The sequence below is a fragment of the Drosophila willistoni genome (genome assembly GCF_018902025.1).
Source record: "Drosophila willistoni isolate 14030-0811.24 chromosome 2R unlocalized genomic scaffold, UCI_dwil_1.1 Seg167, whole genome shotgun sequence".
NCBI lineage: Eukaryota > Metazoa > Arthropoda > Insecta > Diptera > Drosophilidae > Drosophila > Drosophila willistoni.
Window position 1 is genome coordinate 17,284,732 of NW_025814050.1, and position 27,039 is coordinate 17,311,770.

Consider the following 27,039-nt stretch of genomic DNA (forward strand, 5'->3'; position numbering starts at 1 on the left):
TCACCTAATTTTTTTATTTGAATTCTTTGGATAACCTATTTTTCAATTTGTGAAATGCGATAAAAGATAAAAAGGTTTCAGTCAACATTTTAAATGCTTAAATATACTTAACATAATTTATTCATTTATTTTAATACTCAAGAAAATAAAAGTAGTATAGACCAATTTTAGTTATTTTGGATATTTGTTAATATCTTTTACATTCCAAAATTAAAGTGCCGAGGCTAACTTTATAAATGGTCTGATTGTTTTGATATTCATCTAATTATCTAGTTTTATATTTAATTTTTCAATCTTAAGGTCTCCAAAAACAGATGACATTTTAAAGAAACATTTGCAGGAGATTTTCATAGTTATAGATCGCAATTGATGCATGTCATATGATTTAGTCATTACGGTAACCATTTTTACTCTGGTTATACCATTGAAAATTGCTGGAGTGTAACATTTCTTTTCTGTCTCCAATAATTTTTAGTAGCATTTTCTGTGTGGTGGTGATGATGATGGTGATGGTGCATTCATCTCAATTTGTGCAACTTACGAATTGGGTTATTGCAGTCTCTTCTTTTATCCCAGCCCTGGTCAATTGACTGTGACAGTCATGCAGCCAAAGCACGAAAAAGCACTGAAGGGATAGCTAAAGCTAAAGCAGGGACTGGAAACTTCAGCCGAGAGGGAATGAATGACATCGAGAGTCCTAGAGTCCTCTCAGTTTGTTTCAGTGCCGAGTCCCACGCAAAAGTTTTGCCCAGTTCACATTTCAGTGACTGTCACTCGACTGTTGTTCTTTCTAAGCATATCAATTAAGTTGGCGTTGGCTTTTTGGCTTTTGGCTTCTGTAACCAAACCCGGTTCATCATTTGCATGGAAATTACCCCATCCCACACATTCTCACTTACTACTTTTCCCTTCCTAATCCCCACCACCCTTCCTCACCCTCTCACACTCCCAGTCTCTGTGACTTTACAACTTTAAACAAAATCACAGCAGGATGAAACAATGTGAAATGCACACAAAAGCAGAGAACAAAAACAAAAAAATTGTTTAAACAAAAAAAAAAAAGAAAAGAAAAGTTTTACTCTTTTAAATTCATTTAAACGCTTTTAGCGCTTTTCACGCCCAACACCCTCAGAACTCCTCCTCCCTTCGCCCTATCCATCAGAACTCACACCACATTAGACCAAGGCAAACCGTCTCCTGCTTGTCTACAGTTTTATGGATGGCCCATAGTCGCGGCAAAGTTTTCTGTTTCTGTTTCTGGTTTTGTTAAAAAATGTCGAGCATTTGCCGAGCTGATGAAAAAAAAATGGCAAACTTTTGTCTTTAAGGCACAAAGAGAGAAATAAAAAACAGAATAATATGAATGAAAAATCAGGCCAGACGGAGTTGTGTATGCCCTTTGCTTGGCATCATCTTCAATAAAGTTTCCCCAAAAACTAATACTGAATATTAATCAATATCCTAAATATTCTAATTTGTAAATAAATTTTACTTTAGTGGCTTAAAAAATACTATTTCACAGTTGATTCAAGTTATAATTTGTAAAGTATGTATAAAGTATTAAGGAATGAAGTTAACATAAACCAAAAGAAGTTCACTTAATAGTCTGATTTTAAGGTTTTTGGAATGATTTCTGACATTTCATTACCATTTTCGTTAAAAAATTAGTTAAAGATTTTAAATTTTCAACTTCATTGAAAAACTTTTGCAAAGAAAAAGTTGTAAAGTTGAAAAACAGCTTGTTAATTGAATCTTTAGCACGTTAATATTTTCATGAATCAAAGACTTTAGCGTGCCGATTAAATCCTTAAGATTCCTGGTCCTGCCATTCATTCCTCAAGATATATAAATGCCTCTATTTTTTTTTTGTTCTCGTTGGGCAACTTTTGTCTCCAAATCCCCACAGCCCATTCATCCGCATGCGTAGCGCATGCCAATTGTGCAATTGTTGGAAAATTTCTTTTGCTAAAAACTTGTACGTTGTGACTTTTAGGATTTTTTTTGGTACGTCTTTTTCCGGCTTCCCTCAGTCACCCGCCGCACTCGCTCTTTATGCCGTAAGCTTTGTTTGTTGTTGTTCCTGTTGTTGGCTGCTGTCTTAATAGGTGTTGGCAATCATGAAGTTGCCTTGCGGTTGGCAAGCAGGCTACGAGGCAGGCAACCAAACATGCCGGCAGGACATGGAGTCACCAACCAAGGAAAACTTGCTCCCTCTGTGTATTCCTCTCCCCTTTTTTGTCCTTATTGAGCCCTCTGTGTGTGTGTGGCCATTAGTAGCTTTGATCAAATATTTAAAGCTAATGAACAAGATTGCTAAAGAGAACTAAAGGAACTAAAATGAAACTAAACTCGTTGGGCATTCTAAATGATTTAAAGCAAAAGGGATACAGCATACTCGGTTCAAAATACACAGAAGAAAAGGTTAAAAAACATTCGTCTGGCCAAAAGGAGTTCAATCAACCTGACAAATTTCAATCAAGCTACCAGACCTGGACACTGTTCGGAAACTAGAAACGAAACGAAATGAAACCAAACCAAACCAAAAGGAAAAAAACCAAACCGAGTCACGCCACATCACAATTAGGATGCCGTTGAAGTTTTGTCAATGAATGAAAAGCGTCTGCAACTTTTATTTAACTTGCCAGAGAGGCCACACCCAGTTAGAGACAGGGAGGAGTAGACAGGTGAAGCAGTTTGGTCAACAATTGCCTGCCTGCACTCACGTACAGCCAGCCACAAGGGATCTGGGGTAAATACAGGTGAAACCCTGAGTAGCGAATTAAAGTTAACCAGACCAATGTCTATGCTTGGCGGTTGACTCCAAGCTATTTACAGACGAGTCCGTGCTTATACCCTTACCTAAACTGTGGGCGGAATTTTCAAATTGATATTGGGGAAAAAAGATGCAAAAAATGTATTTAACAACTAAAACTTTAGATTTTATTATTATACGACATCATATGGGAAGGTTAAAACTCTAAAGAAATATCTTTTTAAAAGAAAATTAATAAGAGAAAGAAGAACAATAGAATTATAACTATTACTTATTATAACTACTAAAGAGTTATACATATAAATGATATTAAAGCTAACGAAACAGTTGCTTGAATAATATGATTGAAGATAAATGTGTAAAAACCTCGTAAAACTAGAATAATTTTTCTGAACTTACATTTAGATCCATCATTGGCTTAGGATCAGGTTTAAATATTTTGGAAAAAATCACATCTATTATACATATGTTTCAACAAAAATAGGTGTGAAATAGGTCTGAAAATTTATTTAATAATAATTATTTGAGTTTTTCATTCCTATATCTTCTTAAAGAGTGTTATCGTCACACACACTTTGATGTCATGAAAAAGTGTTTTAAGTTCAATAGGTGTCGTATAGTAATTAAGGGGTGCTGATCGCAGCTCTGTACTTAGTTTGTCCATCACGTCAGGCTTTCTAGAAAAGTGTGTTGAAATTATTCAAATTGATCGCATTTGCAGTATTTTATTGTATATAGTAAAAACAATATTATGCTATAAACAAATAACTTTAACCAAAAATCTTTTTCGCCTGTGAAATCGATTGGGATTTTTTCCATTTCATCTTTCCTAGTCGAGTAAGTTTGTATTAAAGAGCTTATAAATAATCCATTTACAACAATAAAATCCAAAATCGCAAGCCAAAAAGATTGTTGTAGATAGATATAGTTGGAAACTGCGACCGACTTTTCATATAGCGTACATCGCTTCAATTTCATTTGATCTAACTGAAAAAAGAAACATATTTTTATTGAATTCTCTTTCAAATTTATACGTAGATAAGTAAAGGAACTCACTATTATTTCCTTGCCTGCAAATAATTGAAAATGCAATAATCGTTGTAGTTCAACAATAAAAAGTCGGTCAAATATTCTGTTTTCCATTTTGACAATCTTGTGGGCCATCGAGATGGTACGAGTTATATTTGAGCAGAACCAAAATACAAAAAGTCCACAAACCAATGCATACACACACTTGGATTTCTTACAATTCTCAATAAAGTAAGCGCAATAGTATACCACCAAACTGATTTCAATAATTACTCTTGTAGTATGAGGCATCCAAACAAGTTGTCCCATTTTCCGACGTAATTGTAATAATTCTTCCAAATATTTCAGACAGAGAGAACAATTGAGTTTTTCCTGTAGTGATGTATTTTCCAGAAGCTTGTCAAGATCTTCGATCAAATTATAATGCCATATCATGGCCACATCACAAAGATAAATAGCAAGCATTAAGCGACCATAATATGGAATTACGATTAACAAATTAACTCCGAAATTGACCTCAAGAATAAATAACATGCATATGATGAATTCACGTAGAAAATGATTAACTAATCGTATTCGACTTATATGCACTTCTTTGCCAAAAAGTTCACGGTGGGTTTTTTTAAGCTTGACCAATCGATTTATGAACTCGCAAATTTGATTGGCCCTGTACACCAAACACCAACTACAACAAAGCACACAAAGATCACGGATAAACAGAACATGAAAGTACAGGCAATTTATTATAAAGGTTTTATCGAAATATTCAAAATTAGAAATATTCATTTTTATGATGCAACCATACCAACATAGAAACGGGCAAACAATAATGAAAAGAACAAATTTCTGAATCCTAATCCAAAAATTCGATACCACAAATAATTGTTCTTTATATTGATATTCAAAAACATTAAGTGCGAAAATTTGTGTTAGCAATCGAAGGTAGCGCCACATTTTTTGTTTTCTTTAGCCGAAGCAATGTCCACTGATCTAAAACGTAAAGTCAACTGAACAAATGAAGTTTGCTAAATCGTTGTGGTAATGTTAATAATAATTCATTAAAAGTGAGCTATGAAAGGGACTTCGATTCTGTCATTTATCATAGCTTCTACCTTTCCCTCAAAAACTAATCAGCCTAATGGGGGTAATAGTGTGATAAATTTGCCAAAAATTCCAAATAAAATTTGTTTTGTACTGTACATTTGTACATTTTGATGTTCAACTTACTAATTATCAACATAAAAGTAGAACATTTACTAGTGATGGGCATACACAGTAAAGCTAATATTACATTGTCAGTCTGTTTCAGTTGAAACAGAAAGATATAAAACTTTACTTTGACAAAAAAAGAACTTTGAAGTTGGAGCTATGTATGTATGTCTCTTTTCGCTTTATCCAGTTACAATTCCCAACTGGTTATAGTGATTAAGTAGCTTGCAATTCTATAGTTGTAAGCAAAGTCTGCTGATGGGAGAGAGAGAGAGAGAGAGAGAGCCTTTACATTCGAAAGATTATAAAACTTTACATTAAATGGCATTCCGTGTATTCCATATTTACCATTTTTACGACTTTTGTTTGCTCCATGCAATTGGTCCAGCTCTCTTTTTTTTGGTGTAAAATGTTGTGTGGGCTTAACTTAAATTGCCTTCGGTTTGTAGGGTTGACCGCATGCTAAAGTTAACTGTGGTTTTGGCCCTGACCCAACGTTTTTCTCAGTACACACAGAATCCAACCTACATATGTACATATGAATATGTGAATGTGATATATATGTATACATAAGTGTGATAAGAGCAGCTGTCATCGTAATCATATCAAATGGCGAGTGACTGACTGACCCGCTGGAACTGCCCCTGCCGCTGAACTCCTCCCACAGACGACGACCGACCCCCTCTTCTCGGTTGAATTCGCTCTCTCGTTGTCTAATCAGAGAACTTTGCTGTTTACATTCTCAACTATCTCAACTACTACTACTCCTACTTGCTTGGGAAAGATGAACAGTGTGCATTTCCAAGTATCATTGAGAAGATGTTCAAAGTGCTGTGGCTTTGTTTAAGTCTCTGTTTTGTGGGCGGAGACACGTTGTTGGCATTAAATGCCAAAGACTATCAATTGGACTTTCTGCGAGAATTGGCCAACTTGGCTGAGCAAAAGGCTGAAGTCGGTCTAAATGGGTATTTGGAAAAGTTACTGGCTAATTCTAGATACAGCAATTTTACGGCTGAGCTAAGCACGGCAAAGGCAAGTCTGAAGCTGCAGACTAAAGTGACGCTGATTAAGCAACTTTTGGATGTCGATGTGCAACATTATGACTTGAATGATGCTGACGATATGGAACATATCAGTGTGCTACGTAATCTGGTGTTTTTGAACCGACTGAAGAAACTACTGAAAAGTGCCCGAGACTCAAGTGCCCAAGAGATACGTCAATTGCGTGTACATCGTCTTTGTCAGCAATTTGAGCGTCCCACTTCTGTGCGGCGTAAAAGTTCATCGTCATCAACATCATCGCTAATTAATGAAAAAACTGTCGGAGCCGCTCTAGAGCAATTGAATCTTACCCACACTTTTGATAATTTAACCAAATCAATCAATCTCAATCAATTTGGTGAACAACTTTATGGCCGAGTGAAGTTTGCTGGAGCTGAAATTATAGACAACTATTTGCTTATACTTCGGGGCCTTCTGCAAGATATCATCGATGCCGAGCACGAGGACTTGGCCCAGAATACTACGCAATTGGAGAAGCTGTTGCAGCAAATCGATGGCATGTTGGCCATCAAAGATTTCTTTGAGAAACGTCAAAAGCTCTATGCCTATTTGGAACGTCATCTGACCACAGACTATGAGCAATTGACTGAGACTGCCCATTCGGAACAGCATTTGACCGAACAACTTCTGGAACAACTTAAAGCCAAGGGATTGGATTTGTTTGTCATATTTCTATTTAGTAATTTTGAATTCTTGGAAAAGATCCACGAACAATGGATACAACTTTTGCCTGAAATGCCGCCAAGTTTGTTGCACGATGATACCACAAGAAAATTGTATGATATACAACAATTGTATGAAACCTTTAAACTGGACACGGAAAGTACAGTGAAATATGAGGCGTATGTGAAAGCATTACGACAATTACATGAACAAACTGTAGATCAGGGTCAAGAGAATCGTCATATTTTCGAAATGCTCAACAATGCGGCTCAGAATGTTGGGAGTGTCACCTTCAATATGATCAAATCCAAATGCAAGGAGTTGCTCTGAAATGTAAATGTAATAAAAAATGCTAAAGTGAATCAACTTAATGATTAATAAAAGTCTTAATTATATTTTCCATTTGCTGCTGCTAATATATTTGAAATGTTTCTGGTAGTTTGTAATATCCGCCCGGGTTTGTGTCGGATGTCGTTTAAATAGCCTGTTCGCCATCATCTCGACCAAAACCAAATACTCATCCCCTGCGTCCTCTCTGGTTTTGCCATGTTGTTGCTTTTGTTTATCTGATACTGGCTCGGAATTCTAGCCTCTGGATGTTCGTAAGAGGAGGAAGGTTGGGCAAACTAATGGCTGCTGCTGATGCTGATGTCGGTTGTTGGTTGTTGGTCCAAAGCCAGCTAATTAATTGTCGTCGTTGCAGGTGATTAGAACTTTAATGAGTGTTGCAGCTAAAGGCAGCTAGCCAACATTGGACAGGACATCAAAATGATCCAGAGAGAGAGAGAGGCAATCCCTAATAATGATTTTCAAAAATATGTTTGTGCAGTTGTCATCACTGAAAATATAGTTGATTTGATATCACTTTTAGGTGTGTAATCCCATATATATGTATGTATATGTACGTTGGAATGTTTGTGGTTTGTTCATTTTCATTTGTCATTTCATTGATTTTTTATGCTTTTACTCTTTTGAGTACCTACATTTTTCACTACAAATGTTTAAAAATGTTTCTTTAGAAAGTTTTGAGACCAATTGGCAGATAAACTCATAAATGCTTTATTTTTTTCCCTTTTGTTGGCTTTTCTTCAATTCAGCAAATTCATTTGTCATTTTGAACAAAAGCAATTTAGTTAAATTCAAATTTGCATCTCTGAATTATTTGTTAATACTTGAAATCAACTATTTGAAAAAGTCCAATCTGGCCATAAGTAGGATTTTTTCAAGTATTTTAAAAAGAAAATAGAAACTTTTGGCATAAATACTTAAGTTTTTCAAGCAAAAGAATATGATAAGAGAAGGGAGTTAAAAATATATAAATATTCTTAACTATAGAAAACACAATGTTAAAAAAAATAAAAAAAAAAATACCTCACAAGGTACTTAACAAACGACTTCATACAACTAAAAATGTACTTAAGTGAATATCTAAATTACTCAGCTAAAAGAGGCTTTACAAAAAATTCGTAGTTTTAAGGTTTTTTATTGACATATGTCCTGGACCGAAAACAGCTTTCATTGAGTTACAAAAACTTTGCACTAAGTTTTGTCATATTTTTAAAATTTTTGCCAATGACATTTTTTAGTGAATCATTTTAAACATTTTTAAATCGTAGATGGTTAAAATAAATATAGATTTTGAAAGAAATCAATCTACTAAATGAACAGATACGCGCTTATTCACAGCAAGAAAAAGAGCATTCAGTAGATTCTCCCAGTTTTCGCTATCTATTCCACAATTTAAAACTCAAACAACTGCTTTAATATTTAAACTAATTAAAAATAGCAACTAAATGAAGTGCAGAAATGAAAACAAAGAAGTTTTTGACCTTAAACCTTTTGATGGAAGTCGAAATTAACGTTTAAATTAAAACTAAACTAATCGAAACTTTTTATATTATAATGAAAACTCGAATATCCTAAAATATTATAGTCTTAATTAAAGCATAAACTGTATTTTATTGTAATATATAAAACTAAATTAATTTACTGGCTCAACAATTGGCAATGAACAAAACAATTGGCCATTTTGTGCCTTAAAAACATTTTTTTTTTGTTGTGCAAAAAGTGTTTCATTTCGAGGCAAATGCAATCGAAGGCCACATTTTAACCATGGCCACAAAACAAATTGATATCGAATACAAAACAATAGCCAACTGGCCCATTCAGCCACCCACAGAACTTACAATGGCCGACCACCACTCTTCCCATTGTGCCATTCTTTTTACTCGGGTTGTTATCACACCACTGAGAGCTGCCAAACTGCCAGCAGTTTGCACAACATTTATCACCTTTAATGCACAAGAGCGACGGACTGGGCCCTCTAGTGGAATGGAATGGAATGGAATGGAAAATGGCATTGCTCTGCCAGATGAGTGGGAATGGCTCAAAACAAAAGGCAATAACAAGCCACGTTAACTGCAAGTGCCATAGAGCATTGCAACAAAATGCAATTTCACACTAGGCTAAACTGAAGCTGAGCTTCATTCTAACCGGATCTGTTTGGACTTTGGTTGTAAAGCGTGAAATTTAATTATGATTTATGGTTTTGTCAGCCTATATCAGAACTTGCCTATTTATATATGTATATCTATATGTGCATAGACAAAGACTTTACTTCAATTTACATATATGAATTTGATATTTTTATTGACAGCATTTTCAGCTGACAAAACTTTCTTGTTATGGCTAATCGGCTTAGCCTTTCCATCCATTAGCCATTAATTTTTAAGTATTTATCCCCCAAACGAAAATAAATCTCCTGCTCTCTACTTGGACGAAACTAAAAATATATTTGGATATTTCATTTAAAATAGCTTGAGGTGAACTAAAGTCTGAGTGTCCCTTTCTATTTTTAGTTAAAAATACATAACGAAAGGGGGGCGTGCTGTTTGGGGGCATTAATGACAGAAAGTAAATGACTTTTGATGCGCTAATTGAGTTGTTGCCTTAATTACTTATAGCTCCACACTCGCCCTATCTATCTTTCTCACTCTCCCACATATATTTTGCCCTACAACTAATATCTCTCGTTTCGTTTTCTTTTCCATTCCGCAGTCATCAGCGAGGATCCAGAATTCACAGATGTCATTGAGAATATAACAGTGCCCGCGGGACGTAATGTCAAATTGGCTTGCTCCGTCAAGAATTTGGGCTCATACAAGGTGAGTGGGGGGGTGGTGAGGGGGGATAGACTATAAATGAGAAAGCCTTAAGGTAAAATAAACTTGTAGCCAAATAACGAAATCATAATTAAACGCAAAACACGGCTACAAAGCAAATGAGAATGGTTTAATACCCTTTCAAAAAGGTAATCAACAATAGCAAATTTGCATAAAGTAGTTCTTCATCAAAATATTAACAAATTTTTTATCATTATCAAAAAATATGTTATGGGCCACTTGAATAGCGAAATAAATTCTACTTTATTGAAATAACTATAATGGCAATTTAAAATAAAATATAGCTAATAAATAAGAGTCAATCAAATAAATTGATATAAAGAATGTAAATAATAAAAGATTTATTACAAGAAATAAAGTAGGAATAAACATAATAAAAACACAATTCTTATGGGAAGTTAAAACAAAAATATTTAAAAAAATTGTAAATAAGTGGTGTGTATGTATATAATTTAAAAAGTATATGTACAATTTTTTAAATAGAAGATGCATTTATAGCTTAATTAATGTCTTAAGTTATTAATTGAAATACTAAACTGTTTTGTGTTAGCCAATTAAATATCAGTTGGCCAATTTAATTAATCCAAAATTGAAAATATTAAGATTGCAAATAAAAAAAAGTATATTTTAATATTAGTTATCAATTTCGATGTTTAAAGAAATATATTTGTTGTTTATTATCTTTCATTTGGCTCTGTTTATCATCCATGAACAAAGAAACAAAGATTATTATCATTTGATAGATAATATTTGATAGATTTATTGGTTTAAAAGTTGTAGTTTTATAAACTTACACCTTAATCTTAATACTTATGCATTTCTTTAAAACATTTTCCATTTTGGTTTATTTTCTGTTTTAAAGCTGGTCTATGATTTTAAGTTCTGTTTGGAAGAATCAAGCAGTCCGTTTTGTTTGCTGTCTAAAGAGAATCAATCAATTTAATTTTTAAACAGATTTACTTAAACAAATTGTAGTTTATTTTAAAGTTATTATTTATGGTTGTTTTTCTATATTAAACAATATTTCTAAAAGCACTAAATTGCAGAGCTTAGTTTAAATGCCAGATGTTTGTTTAAATTTACTTGTTGCACTTTCTTTACAAAAATATTTAACATTTGTTTTACCTGCATGGTTCTTATTTGTCTGCCACTTACACTCACACACATATACATACATACATATGTACATCAAACTTGCCTATGTAGGTATATATCCGACTTGAGGCGTTTCTACATCATAACTCTTGGACTAACGTCCAAGTAGAGCAAGTCAACAAGTCCGGGTTTCCAGGGACAGCAACAGGCACCCTCTGGACATTGGACCACCATGACCACGGGTATGGCCATGAGAGGACAACGAGGACTACAATGTTCGCATTGAACTTGTTGACTCTTTCATGAGTTGTGTAGTCCATAGTTGAGTTACGGCTGTTGCTGTTGTTGTTGTTGTTGTGTGTACATTGGGGACTTTCATGTGAGTGTTGACAGAGGCTGGGGTAAACAAAGTTTATCAAAGATGCCAGCGTGCAGGCAGAACTTTGTGAATTGTCTCTCTTTAATTAAGTAATTTGTGAGGCATACAAAAGAAGTAGAAGAAGAAGAAGAGCAAAAAACAAAAAACAAACCAAATGATTTTTGCTTTGTCCACGTGATAAAGGGGGCTGGTCATTTATACAGACACGTAGAGGGGTGAAGAAAGAAAAAAAGTAGTGCCTCTCACAACTCATGCAACTCCTGCTCAATATTCATTGTCTGCTGCATACTTTTAGGCGGCGCTTGCTATGCATTGCCATTCAGCTTTGTCTCTGTGTGTCTGTGGTGAAAGTGCGCGCGCGTGTGTGTGTGTGTGTGTGTCAGCAATTTAAATTTGCATCCAATTGAATTTCCATAATGTGCGTGCGGCCGAAACGTGCATAAATTTCATTTTGACACAAGACCACAGGCCCCCTTCCCCTTCTTTTCCGCTCCCCTTGTCACCATCATCCGTCTACAGCAGCAGCAGCCACAGCTTCGTCTCGCTTCCGCATGTTATGTGCTCGTAATAATTTTTATGACCCTTAAGTTTGGTCTTTTTTTTTATACTCTCTTGGGCTGCCGCAGGTATGCTTAAAAGTTAACCAGCGACAGCAACAACAAAAACAATGGCAACACCAGCAACAACAACACCAGCAACGACAACATCGTAGAATAACTCGTAGCTGCAATAAAACGTGACTTTGCATGCAAAATAGTTGCGTAGCCGCTGCCAGTTTGAAAGCCGCTTTAGCACTTCCTCCTGGCGGCAGGTTACTTGGAATTGATTTTTATTGCTGGAAGAGCATACAGACTGGCAGGGCAGATGATGATGATGATGATGGGAGAGTGAGAGAGATGGCAGTTAAAGGTATAGAAACTTTGTCACACATCTTACCCTAGAGATAGAAAAATCTACAAAATTTTGTATTATATGAACATGAATAATTTTTGTAATCTTTTTAAGTGAAAATATTTTTAGGCTCTTAAAAAATAATACTTGTTTTTCTATAGAGAGTTATTTATTTATTTAAAGCTTTAGAAAAATACAGCATAGAACAAATATTTGGGCATTTTTAAGATACAAATTTAAGAAAAACTGCATAATAGAAGAAGAAGTAATTTTCTTTTGAGGCAAAAATCCTATTTTGAGAGAGGTTCTTGTACATATTATGTGTAACAAAAATATTGGTAGAAGATCTTGGAATTTCCGATTTTTAATGCTGTTTTCCAACACTTAATGATATTGGCGATATTTAACAGTTTCGTATTATGAGAAAGTACAGTTTATTTATATTCGAATAATATATTTTTTGAAAATGAAAGAACAACGTGAGGGGTCTTACTTGGTTAATTCAGTGAAATCTTTCAAATATTTACCATATTTTGGACTGGAAAAAAATTATTTTCTGTGGCATACACAAATGTTAAAAGTTCTCTTTTGCTTGTTCCCTTCATGAATATTTTGAAAAAATTCCACCCAATCTACTCAAACAAAAATCTACAATATCTATGGATTATTCGTACTTAAATCTTTTCCTGTTTCACACTAAATATAATCCTGCAAAGCTTTTAGGGCATTTGAAATTCACCATACCTAAAATTTGAATCCCTTTTGTTGTAATTTTTAATCCCTTTTAGCTGTTATTTTTTTTCTTGCAAATATTTGAGCTGCGTGGAAATTAACTTGCGTAGTTCGTCGAGGCTCTTTTTAACACGTTTACGCTTAAATTGCGCTAAAGGAGAGTACGGCAGTACGGATGGTGGTGGTGTGGCAAGGGGAGAGGGGGTAATGGATGAGGTGTGGAGGGGGAACAGTGTTTGGTCCTTTCATCCAGTCATAGTTTCTTTTCCACATTGCTCAGCTCTTAAGTCCTGCCTCTTAGACTGTTGTGTCCTTGTTTGTATTTCAATTTTCAACGCCTATACAAACACAAACATACACACACATGCAAACACACAGACACACACACACACACACACACATACACATATGTAGAGAAGCAGAATGTCAGTAACATGAGTTTATTTTTGCTTTGGCTAAAAGTTGTTTTTTGTAGTCTTCCATAATTTTTTTTTATTTTTTTTTTTTGTGTTTCTCTTCTTTTAGTTATTGTTTAAATTTTTATGACTTCATTTAGTATTTTGTAGGAGTAGAGCGAGGGCATCAACTAAAGGCTATGGATAAAGTAAGTGTAGGAGATGGAGAGGATGGTATTCGTGGTGGCAAGAGTTGTGCCATTACGCAAATTGCAAATTGGCCATTTTGTCTGCTGTCTGACATCGTCTTCGTCGTTGTCTTCATCGTCTTCTTCATGGTCTTGTTTCTGTTCTTCCACCCACTACTTCTGGTCCACATCTTACGCCGACTTAGGCCATAAGGAGGCCATATGCCTTTCAATGAAAATGAAGATAAATACGCATACATTCCAAATGCAAGAAATGGGAAAACTATCTCTATACAAGTTGAAAGCTTTTTGTTAGCAAGGCTACTAAATATTGAAGACACTTTGTTGAATGTATATATAGTTATAAAAACTAAGTGTTGATGCCATTGGTAGGGAATTCAAATTGAAAAGTGCAAGTCTTTTGAATATGCATTTGCATATTATGCATGAAACTATTATTATAAATGTATATGTATTTCTTTAAATAAATATGCAAATAAAAACTCGGTATTAACACATTTTTATACTTCGTTAAAAAATAAACCAAGAGGCCAATAAGCAGCAATTTGTGAAAAAATACATGAGGGTGTAGATTAACTAGGTAAGCATAGTCTTTCTGCCAAGTTTTTAAACATCTTTTTACTTAAATCTGATCATGACTGCTAGGCGTTAAAATCGTTCTGTTTGCCTTGTGTATATCTTTGACTTTTGTATTTCATTTCTTAGTTTCAATTAAGATGCTTTTTTCCCAATCTTTATTTTCATTTGTGTTGGTTCAGCTTTAGGCTACTTTTACAACGATTTTGCATATTAATTCTATATCTTAATTCTGTTTATAAATTTAAACTGTGTTTGATTTTGAATGAAATACTTCCTTAAGTATTTTGCGCTCAGTTAAAAAACTCATGTGTTTTTGATACAAAATTAACAAGCAAATATAAAAGTCATTCAGATGGATTCAATTTGGTTATTTCGATTTTAAAAAACATATCTCAAATTCGTTCTTCTGTCAAGACTGTTAACTCTTTTAGTTGATGATGAAACTGTAATTAATTGATAAATGGATTCATGAGAAAATTCATTTTCAAAGATGAATGAAAAAAAAAAGTTTTCCATATAGAAATTCCATTTGAAGATAATTAGTAAACAATTTTTAACCCTACTTCCTTACAGTATCATTTTTTACCCTTTTTTTTTGTTTTTTTTTAAATATTTTTTTTATTAATTGCTTGATTCAAATAATTTTTATTTTAGTTCGAGATATCTTGTTTATCGATCTTTTCGTAAACCTATTTTGGATATCTGGTTTTCCTGAACGTGGAAAAATGATAAGTTACATGTTCCTTGCTAGGGTCAAATTTGACCCCGCACGAAAATCCAGTCGGATACGTTACGAAAGACCCATGTCCTAAGATAAATGTTCACATTAAAAGCTTTGATGTTTTATAACATGATACCATGTCTTCAACTAATTCGTTTTTTTGTGTGCGAAAGCAGACAATCATTATTTTTGCTTAGTAGAGTCATTGAATTCAGATGTAAAACTGTTGCGGAAAAATAAATCCACAGTGAAGACTTTATGTTCGGATGAACTTGGACCTTATGATTCTGATAAAATTGAAGAAATAGGTTCTAATTGGAAGCTCATTGTTGTCTTCAATTTAAACTTGGAAAAGTCACAAATCGAGCATGAATGTAAGGATAATCCAGACTTGGTCTCCAAAGAGAGGAAAGTTTATTAGCATACAGAACCGACCTCCAAACAACTGAGTTATAGAAATCTATCAATTCAAATCGATAGGTAAATAGACACAAATAAGTTGAAAGCATCAAAGGATAATTGCGCTTGCAAAAACCGCGTTTCCCACACAGCACCACATGAAGGAAATCAGTATTGAAGATAGTAAAAAACCGATCATAATCATGATACAACAGTAAAACAAGAAGGTGTTGACACTTGTGGCCAAATGATTGGCACATTCTCCTGCAAACACATAGGTCATTCCTATTTTCATATAGGTATGCTAGGCATATCCGGTATTAGCGCATTTATCATTTATGAACACATATCAACATACAGTCTGCATCCGCAGTTGGGATACATATGTCGACGAGAGTATTTAGAATCGCTTTTTCTTCGATGAGAGAAGAGGCCTAAAGCAGAAAATGCCATTGTTCTCGTCAAGAATACTCCAAATCAACTGCCATCATTAAGCCAAAAACGCTCAGCAATAGCGCCTATTATGACCAATACGAAAATAAGTGCTCGATGCGAATTATGTCCCTACAACGCAGACGGAAATAAGTATGGGCTCTTCTGCTGTCCTTGCCAGAAGGCTTGTTGTCCTAATCATCACAAAAGCTACACTTTGTGCACTGATTGTAAAGGCAATAACTAAAACATAAAAAAAACACAACTAAAAACTGAATATATACCAATTTTTATTATTTAAATTAAAAAGTATCATTTATGACCCTAACAAGGAACTAAGGGGGGTTTTCAAACAAGGAAGTAGGGTTAAATTCAGTTTGGTGTATTCTGCAAACAAAATTCTTAAAAAATTACCTTGTTGTCATTAAATCTTGAACCTATGGCCAATTCTTTGAAAATGGCTCTTTTGCTTGGAATGTCACACGAACTAGAAACTCAAGAATGCTTACCAAATAGCACTTAACTAACGAGCAATTTGTGTAGCCATGTTCATAACTAAAATTAGACAAACTTCAAAATTGAGATTCACAGGACAGAGGGAATCCGGGCCAGTGTGGAGTGAAGTGGACTCCACTCATCGCTCTCTAATCCCTGGCTGACCCCCAGGACCTATAAATGGGCTTAAATATGCATAAAATTTTAATGGCATCTGGCTGCTGTTGCCTCTAACTTTTGCCTTGACTTTCGCTGTCCAAAAAAAAAAATAATAAAAATTAAATATTAAATAGAAAACTAAAATCCTGCAAAAAAAAAAAGACTATTTGTGCCATTCAACATTTTACATGGTGCCTAATTAATTTCATTCAAATGACCCCAAAATGCAAATGCAGCACAAAATGCAATGTGCTCAAATAGCTTAACGCAAATGTGAAATAAAAGTGAAATGTGCTAAAAAAGTGCATGAAAGTTTAAATCACTTAATGCACTTTCTATTGATTTTCTTTGTCTTTTAGTTTTAGTTTCAGTTGCCTCTGATAAACGTGGCTTCATTAATATTTGACTCAGGGCAAAGAAAAAAAAAATAGGACAGGATACGCGATGCTAGGAAACTACTTAGAGCAAAGAAAGAAAAGGACTTTGAATAGAAATCGGAGACGTCGAAGGAGAACCGGAGTCCAATGTAAATAAGCAAAAGTCGTTATCGATGCTACTCCATGAAAATGTTGGAAAAAAACTGAGGGTCGCTTGTCTATTTCGTCTGGCTTGGTGCACGTTTTCATTGCAGACATTGAAAAATTAACCGATATCTGTCTATGTTGCCTTGACACTATACCCGCCGCCAATCGTCGCCCGGGCGGAGAGACGTAGATACTCTTGCATACAAACACATACATATACTCCTCCCACAGTTCACACAGAGAGTCTCCCATTCACACTGAGTCTCCCATTCTATGTCAGTAGTCAGCGGATTGGTAAGCATCCATAGGTGGGGTCCCATATTCAAAAAGGGGGCTTCGAGTGTGAGTTTCAAAATTCAACTCTCCTAAATACTTAGACTTTTACAAATATAGCTTACCGACTAAAATGTGTATAACCTGTCCCAAGTTTCCTTATCAACAGACTTTGCTAAAGACTCTCGTATCCCAGTGACATTCTATCATTTTAATACTAAAACTAGTTGGGAATTACAACTTAACGAAGCATAGAAAGGGACACAGCTTACAACTATTGAGTTCATCGTTCTTGTTTAAATTTATTTATAATTTGTTTAATAATAGTCAAAAAATTGTATTAAGTTATTAGCAACCATTTCAAAAATATATTCGAATTGAATAATTTGCTCTCTATTTGTGTCGCCACCCATGCTCGTTTAGGGTTTCCCAAGAAAAGAATATTGCCACATTTTCTTAGTTTTCTACTCCATCTTCATCTGAATCGCTTGTCCTCTCACACCACCTACACATATAGCATATACTTTTCTTTGATATTGTCGCTTTGTGTGTGTTAAAATTTATCATTGAAATGGCATCGACACAACATCCTCTAGGATATTGTTCGTGCTTCAACACACACACACACACCCACACACACACACTCTTAGACACATTTAGCACGTCTCTGTCAATGCGTTAGATGCTTAAATTTGCATAAATTGCTTGTTGTTTGGCGGGGCAAAAAAAAAAAGAAAAAAAATATATACAAAAATCAAGCGGACAAGAAAAAAAAAACACGGAAAAAAAACTATTGCATAAGCTGAGGCGATGACGCACATACACAGAGGCAGCAAAACTTTTACCGACAACAGCTGTCAATGGTGTGACATGTGACGAGCGAGAAGATTCGTTGAAACTTTCGCCTGGACAACGATGTCGTTAATCCTTCATAAGGGATTGATGATGATGATGATGATGATGGGCCGGCCAAGTATAAAAGTTTGGCCCATAAAATGAAATGACAGTTTGTCTCTCTGTTCTCAGACACAAAATTTATCGCCCTGTTATCAATTTCTTTCTCATTTATTTTTTTTTTTGGCAAATCTTTTGCAGGTGGCGTGGATGCATTTCGAACAATCGGCCATACTGACTGTGCATAATCATGTGATCACACGTAATCCAAGGATTAGTGTTACTCATGATAAGCATGACAAGCATCGCACTTGGTTCCTGCATATCAACAATGTCCAGGAGGAGGACAAAGGACGATACATGTGTCAGATCAATACGGTGACGGCTAAAACGCAATATGGCTTTGTCAAAGTTGTTGGTAAGTTGAAGTTGTAGTTGTAGTTGTAATCGTATTTGTATTTGTTAGTTGTTGTCATCGTCGTCTTCTCAAGTCGCAACAGTCTCACCTGTCCCATGCATAATTTATTTAATTTACCAGGAATTAGTTTGACACACACACACCACACACACACACACACATATATATAGAGAGGAAGAACATTTGTTTGTGTGTATGCGTCTGTTTATTAAATTCATTTTATGCTTTAAGCATTACAGTTTTTACCTCACCCAGAAGAACATGACATAAAAATGCAAATGCCGATTTCAGCATGTGTCCATGCCTGTGTCCATTTCCACTTACACAGTCTGACATTTTGGCATGAGCAATTGTTGTTGTCTCTTTCGGTCTGTGTTCGTTTGTGTGTGTGTGTTTGTTGACCATGTTGACCATAGGTGGTCCATTTCAATCCTCAAAGTAGTTCTCGCATTTTTGCCAACTGTGTGAACCAGAAAAGCATTCTCAATTGTGATATGAACTGAAATGAAAGATAAACCCTAACAAAACGGAGATAAACCCAAAGCAAAATCGATTGAAAATGTTTCAAAAATGTATACAATTGGTATTTGAATCGCTACTTAATGGATAAATGGTGATTCGTTTCTAAATTCAAATGAATTGTATAAAACACATTGATTGCAGATTTTCTTGAAAATGCAGGCATCTATCCAACTGATGATATTGACTATATTTAACTTTTTTCAAATGGAGGACTATAGGCCCTTAAAAACTAAAAACTTTTCGTTTTCTGTATGACAATTTTTAACTATTAATTCAATGAATTTTTTAACCAATTTATTTTGAAAGTATACCATCTTTTCTTTAACACTTTCAATAAATAATACTGTCTCCATCGATTTCAAAAAATTTCATAAAAAATAGAAATAATTGAGTTAAAATTGAAAGCAAACATATTTTATTTTCTCTATATATTCTCTTTAAATTTCCCACCTTAAAAATACAAAAAGGAACTGAGGAAAAAGCCACAAGAAATAAATAAATAAAAAAAACCAACCGCAGCTTCAACAAAATGCAAAATGGACGATAAAATTGTTGAGTTGCCTTTGTTTGTCCATTTGCCAGTTTTCAGTTGCCATTGTTAATTGTTTGGCAATTTTTTGGTGCTTGTTTTTCTGGCAAGGCCGTTTGTCCCTTGGCGTTTTGGGGGTCGTGGGCTCTAGGGGTTCTTTTTTTGATGCTAGAAATTTGACCAATAAATCTAATAAAAATAGTTACCCCTTACACAAAAAAAAAGAAAATGAAAGAAAAAACTTTTCAATGTTCAAGGAAATGCAAGAATTTCGAACAAGATCCGCTTTTCAAGTTGACAAATCAACATCATCCGGTGGACAAACAGTTGCAGCGCCATCACCACCAGCACAGGACAACAGCAGTTCCATGTGGAGTGAAATGAAAGAAGGATGGGTGGTTCATGTATCCGGGACGGAGGGGGGTGCCATTCGCATAAATCAGTTTTTGTGGCAAAACTTGAAAAATATGTGCGCAAACAAATGGCAGGCAAGAAGGAGACAAGCACGCAAAACTGAAAACAGCAAAAAAAAAAAACCAAAGAGCTGAACTGAAACTGAAATCGGCGCCATGCAACAGTTAGGACATGGACTCGGAAGCCAAAGACAGACATAGACAGAAGACCTCGCCACACAAACACTCTCACACACAAACACACACATGGAAATGCAAGGACACATATGCTGCACGTTGCAGGATTTCAGTTTAGGCTGGTCCAAAAAAAAAAAAACACAAAGCAATTGCAAAGAGTTGCAAGTGTGGCAAAAAAGAAACCAAAGAGGCAAATTTTAAATTATTCTAATTGTTATAGACTAGTTGATACTGCGTATTTTAAATACTATAAATTTATGAGTGAATTTCAAAATTCACAATGTTATAATTTTGACTAAAGTTACCTCGTTATCGTTCTTTTTATAATATCTTCAAGGAAATCAAATTAAATTCATTCTCAAAAACCTTTCATATTTAGTTTGCCACCCGCTTTTGGTGCAGCAGAATTCCCATTCCTAACTTCATTTAATTTTTTACATTGGAAACCAAGACTCGCTCAATTGTACATTAAAGTTTTCAACAGAATCGTAAATGCTAACCAATATGGGGTGGATTTCCACATTAAAAAAAAAAAAATAAAAATAACAACTTACAAATTCCATTGAGGGGTTACCCAACTAAAGCGATATAAAATACAATATTTTGAATGATGAATTACCATTTTTTAATTGCATATTTTGATATAGTTTACTTTTGCATTGCCTAAAAAGACTTTTTACTATGTAGTTTCCTTAATTTGAAGGCCAATTTGAAGAGATTAAGCTATTAAAAGTGTTTTTAATTAGCCACCGGTGTAAACAAATTTGCAAATTCTTTAATACTTATATCGTTTGTACCTTGTCAAACAAATGAAGACTGTAAATTCTCATTGACTAATTTAAAATATCATAGTCTTTAAGCTTTATTCATATAGCTTTGTGTGAGGGCATATATGTATATAAATTTTAAGATAGATAAAAATGTTTAATTCCTATAATATATACCTGCAATGGTTTTATATCGTACTATCCATAAAACTAAAACTAAGATATGTTTTTGGCATTTTTGCAAAATTATATAATAACTCTATATGATGCTAAATTTTTATACAAATATTATGTACGATATAAGCATTTAATATTCAGTAAAACCACTTTCTCCATTTTATGAAATAGACATTTCATCTATCAATAGTTCATATTTATTGCAAAAAACTCGATGAAATCTAAACATTTAATAAATGAATTAGAGGTGCCAAACGATCTTAATGAAATTTACCTTTATTTTAACAGGTATACAAATGGCTGCGGCATATTTTAATATTTTTTTCTTTCCTATATTCTCTGGTGAAATACCCTCTCTCTCTCTTTCTCCCTTCATAACTTGTTCTGATTCGTTTTGCTGTCCTGCTTCTGCTCCTCCATTCTGATTCTGTCTTCTTTCTCTCTGGCCAGAGTGTTGTCATAGTCATATTTTTTACTGGTAAATTTGCCTTGCATTTTTGCTAGGCTAGGACTTTTGCCACATCAGCTCAACGTACAGACTGTGTATGTGTGAGTGTGTGTGTGCATACATGTGCATGTTGGTGTGTGTGTGTGAGGCAAAGATAACTGTGTGTAAAAAAATTGCAAAAAATAACGACAACGTTGCGGAAAAAAGTAAAAACAAAAAAAAACCGTCTGTCCGCCGCTGTTGGTCACGCCACGTCAAATTGCCAGGACGCGTGGTGCGTGTGAGGCGTGTTATTTGAGCATTTTACAACACTGAAGCGTGCTTAACGGCTTTTTGAAAGTCCTATCAGTGAGCGTTTCACAATTAAGCAGGGCACAGGAAAAAAAAAACAAACCATGTGGGACATATGGTGGTAAAATATTTTGTCCTTTTTTCCCAAGTCCTGCGTACACATACAGACGAAGGAAACGTCCTAAAAAAAGAATCAAAACTCCAACCAAATTTAGTAAATTTTTTAAGTTTATGCAGATGAGAAACTGAAAATTTTCTGAGAGAGGGAGAGGGATATATCCATACTATAACAACTACTTTTTTGTATCCAAATCTTGTCTAAATATCCTTTTTATTCGTAGCAATCTGACAAACAAACATAATCCCAAAACCCAAAGGGTATTATAGTAAATTTCAATAATAACAAGCTAAAATAACTATAATATAGTTGCCCAGCTTAGTCAACCATGTGAACAATTTAAATATCATGTTAAATGCAGTTTTATTGAAACGTGGCGCTGATTATTTGATTATTTTTATTTTTTAAATATAAAGTTTCAAATATTTAGCTGACATTGGCAACTTAATAATTATCGCTTCTTTGTTTGTTGTTGCCAAATAAAAGACCTAACAATGTAAATGCATTACAAAAGCAACAACAATAACAACAAACTAAACAAGAGTCAAAAATTATACAACCAAACAGAATAAACACACATGAAAAAAAAGAAGTTATATACACAAATTTTCCAACAAAATGAAAAATCAAATAAAATACATTTCATTTACATAACAAATCCAATTAAATACAACAAAATTAAATCGTGCGCAATTCTAATTGCAAAAAAAAAAACGTACACCTCATGCAAATTTGAAAGGACCAACTGCGAATTATCCTTTATAATTTAAACATATTATTGAAAACTAAAAAAAAAAATAGACAATAAGAATACCAGGAAGAAACAAAATTACAATTCTTTTGCTACTGATTCTTGTTTTATAATCTAGCAATAAATTGTGCTACAATAAGGATAAAAAAAAATGCAGTACTTTTTCATGAAAGAATATAGAAAAAAAAGGAGAAAACGCTCTGATTTCTCTACCAATTATTAATGATTTAATTTTTCAGATTGAACAAAAAATAAAAAACGTTTGATTAACAATTTGAATATTGCAAGTTATGAAAAAAATTAAGCTAAATTTCATTCTGAGCCATGAATACTTAATAATTACAGGGTAAATAACTTACCAAGCCAACAAAAAAACTGTTTGTGACTCTTGCTCTCGGTCTCTTTCACTCATTTGCACTCCCTCCCCTGCCACCACCTACCTGGCCAGTCAATTTACCAATTTGGGTGGCAAAAAAACAACAAATGCTCGACATAATTACATTGTGCAACAAATTTAATGAAATTAAAACGTTGCATTTGTCCTCAAATAGACAAAATATAAAAAAATTGTGTGTGAAATGAATGAGTGAATAAATAAACAAAAATTTTGGACAGTGGCTGGCACATCCCACACACACACACACACACACACTCACACATGTGTACATACAGAAGGACATACATTTGTGAATTTAATTTGCTGAGCCAAACAGAAAATGTGAAATGCAGCAAATGAAATAAAATGCACACGAAACGAATGAACGAAAGAGCGAACAAACGAAATTACAAAAATTACCAAGGCGGCGGATGAAAAACAAACATTAAACGCATTTGAATTTATGAGTCGCGCATACACAAAACGCATTTAAATGTGCCCCGGCAAAACGGTTGCTGTTGCATACTTTTGCAGCACAATGGGGCATGCCACCACCAGCACCATGAAGACCACCAGCACCACTACCACATGCCGCGCCTTTTGGGCCAAATGACCGCACGAAATGCAAAACAAATGCAACATGCAACATGAAACAACAACAAGGACTAACTACAACAATGCCGGGACAAGGAGTCACCATCGCCTGCCGTTGCAGCTGTAGTCGCATAATTTTTAATTTCTGCTCACATAATGAGGCAATTTATTAAATTCAATTATTTTGTTGACATTCCCCACACACACGCACACAACAAGAGAAATTGCCCAGGTCACAACAACAACAACAACTGAAACCGAGAGATAGATGATACCAAAAAAAAACTAGTTAGGTTTAGAAAAAGGAAAGGGAAATAACTAACATATTCCATACTGTTGTTTTTTTTAATGGCAATTACGAGAATATTTTGCACTTGATTGACTGGAAAATTTCATCACAATTATGCAAAATTAAAAATATATTCAATATATAGCAAGTGAAATTTGGATTTTGACAAAATGAAATTTCACTGCATTAAAAATCAAATTTAAATCTTGAACTGATAACTTTTTTTTCAATTAATATTTGAATTTACAATCTGTCCTTGGACAATAAATAAATAAGTAATTTATGTATATATAGTACACAGTACAACCTCTATAGAGTTTTTTTTTAGTGAAATTGGACACTTAAATCACAAAGTTAACAAATCGCTTTAATAGCATTTATCGAAACTTTAATTTTGTTTCGCTCAAATTTTTATTATAAGACGACTTTTTTTGGTTTTGTAATCCAATTATTTTTTCCATTTGAATTTGTAGTAAATCAATTCTAGTTAGAGATTTTATCTTCTATAAATACATCATTAAGTTGGGAACATTGCTTTGATGGTAAATTAAATAAATATATATGTACATACTTATGTATTTTAACTTCTAAAAATTTTAAGCCATATCGCCGATGTCTATTTTTGTTAAAAAAAACTTAAGCAATATTGTCAATCTCAGTGTTTGTTAACCGATCAATTGAAAGCTGACCTTTTTTTTTTTAAATTGATATTAACAATTCAACCAATTTAATTTTCATTTTATTAAATTAGTTTGTAAACAAAGTTAAAACAAACGATGAATTCATAATCGAATGTTAGTGACTTTTATCAGAACCTTTTTCATTTCTATCCATTAGTAAATAACTATTTAAACGGCAATTTGTTTTTTGTTACAAAAGTTCTACAATATTTCAAAGGTTAATAGATATGCCAACAAAGTTCAATTTCTGAAAGGGCATTCAATAGTTTACAATGGTCCATAATTTTCTGCTTTTATTCTGTAACTACTAAACTTTTTTGGTTCAACAAATTTATGAGCCGCATGATAAACTCGCTTTGGCTTTTTCACCCAGTTTTGTCAGTTTTTATATCCCGTCTGCATCCCTGCTAACTAGTTACGTGTTACCCAGGGATATGAAGACTAATTGCTGCTCATTAGACGGTTAGATGGCCACGTCGTTATCAGTCCGCAAAACAAAACAATAACAACAACAACAACGAAAACAACTGCCACAATAACAACAAAAAAAGAAAACAACTTTTGAAAGCAGACATAGCAATTAAATAATTTGAGCGCAAAATTTAACCAAAGTTTACAGTCAACTGCAATTACAAATATGTCACATGGTGGAAAAGAATATAACTTTTTGCTAATTAAATTTATATATATATATATATTGTAGGTACTATATATATAATGTATTTACCGATATATGTAAGCCCTGATATATGTATGTGAAAAGTTTCTCCACAAACATGACCAACAAAGTTTCCTTCTTGGCAACTGTCGTCAGCTGCGAAAATATCAATAAAGAAACTAATATGTCAAAAAACTATGAAAGAACAACAGCTGAAGCCAAGGTCCAGTTTAGTTCCTGGCTTGGGCGATTAGCACATCAAGCGCTTATTAATAGCCACAAACAAAAATGGCTCGAAGCAAACTTTTTCTTTCCTCAACATTGCTGTTTTACCTTCCCCCACTTTTCTGTCTGCGCGCTCATAAAGGTCTTGTCATTAAAGGAAAATTCAGGGCAGAAAAAAAAATGGAAGAGGAGAAAGAAAGGTATAAAAACAAAAGTTTAGAGCGTATAGAAAAGTTTCCTTAATTGCTACTTTTAATTACAGTTTGCACTTTTATATATACTGGGTATATCTTTTTTTGTGTGCTGCTTAAACTATATGAAAAGGTTAAGGTTCAATTGGTTAAAACAAAAATTGGTGACGTTCGCCAAATTCATCACATTTTAAAGTTATTTTATTTTGAAGGTTTTGGAAACTCATGATTTGAATTCTAAAAACTTTATAATGCAGGAAAGGACAGTATTTATAAATTAAAAAAATTAACTTAATTATTATCTAGCTGCTAGAACTCCTATCATTAACATTTACTTATAAACGGAAATGTTTTTATATCTGATTATAAGTAACTTCAGTTGATCTCAGGACGAGATTTTGGTACCAGGTGGAAACATTTTTAAAAAACACCTTAGAAACTCACTTAGTATAGGAAATAGTTTGTTGTTTCGATTGGTTTCAAAACTTTTCGGCTTGGTGCACAGTGCGTATACTTAATACTTATTTGTCTAATCAAATTTCAAATTGTAGCTAAGTATCAGCTTATTAAAAAACCTTTTCCAACTCTAATCTTACACAACTTTCATCTACGTACTTGTACTTCATTATAAAATTTTCTCAATCCATTCTCTTGAACTTTATGAAATGATCTGACGATTATTCATGTCCCTTTGCTTGCCAACTTCTTGTGCTTATTGAAATTGTCACGCGCTTTGACATTGGCCCATATTGATAAATCGCAGAGGGTGGCGGGGGGAGAAACAAAGGGGTGTTGGGGGACATTGTGAACAAGTGACAACGAACCCAAAAAGATAGATGAATAACTCATAGACAAGGCGTCAACACCAGACAACTACTAAACGCTTTCAGCTCTATACGTGACTCGACGCTGTTGTCCAAGCTTTAACCCCAAAAATAGCTGGACGAAGAGAAAAAAATCGAATGCGATAACTTTAGATTACAGTCGGCGTTTGGAATATGAAATGAGGCAAAGCGAAAGAAGTGCAGCAACTGTCAGCGGATTGTGACAACCATCAGCCCCCCGAACGCTTCATATGTCTCTCCGTCTCTTCGACCAAAAAGTCTGACTGGCTTTATGCCTTGTGATTTGCATAGATTTTTCATTACAGATTTTCCAATTTTGAAGGCCAGAAAAAGGGTTTGACCAGCAATTGAAGTGAGTAAGGGGCAGAGAGAAAAAGACAGAGAAAGAGAGAGAGAGAGAGTCAGTGAGTATAGTAGAAAATAAAGAGAGGAGTTTGGTGAGGTGATGATGATGACAATTTGATGAAGGTTGCCC

The 27,039-nt window shown here is 34.2% G+C and overlaps 2 protein-coding genes across 3 annotated transcripts in view; both read left to right on the top strand.

The window, feature by feature from the left end:
- The window catches only part of LOC6642480 (neurotrimin), a 74,015-nt gene that overhangs the window by 37,103 nt on the left and 9,873 nt on the right, over nucleotides 1–27,039 (top strand). For both annotated transcript variants that reach the window (XM_023175969.2, XM_023175968.2), the window contains 2 exons: nucleotides 9,794–9,900; nucleotides 18,297–18,513. In XM_023175969.2, the coding sequence (XP_023031737.2) occupies nucleotides 9,794–9,900; nucleotides 18,297–18,513 (324 nt within the window). The remainder of the gene's footprint in view (nucleotides 1–9,793; nucleotides 9,901–18,296; nucleotides 18,514–27,039) is intronic.
- LOC6642479 lies at nucleotides 5,825–7,131 on the top strand. The gene has a single exon (XM_002065228.3). It carries the CDS (start codon nucleotides 5,831–5,833, stop codon nucleotides 7,064–7,066), a length of 1,236 nt encoding a protein of 411 aa, XP_002065264.1. The 5' UTR covers nucleotides 5,825–5,830; the 3' UTR covers nucleotides 7,067–7,131.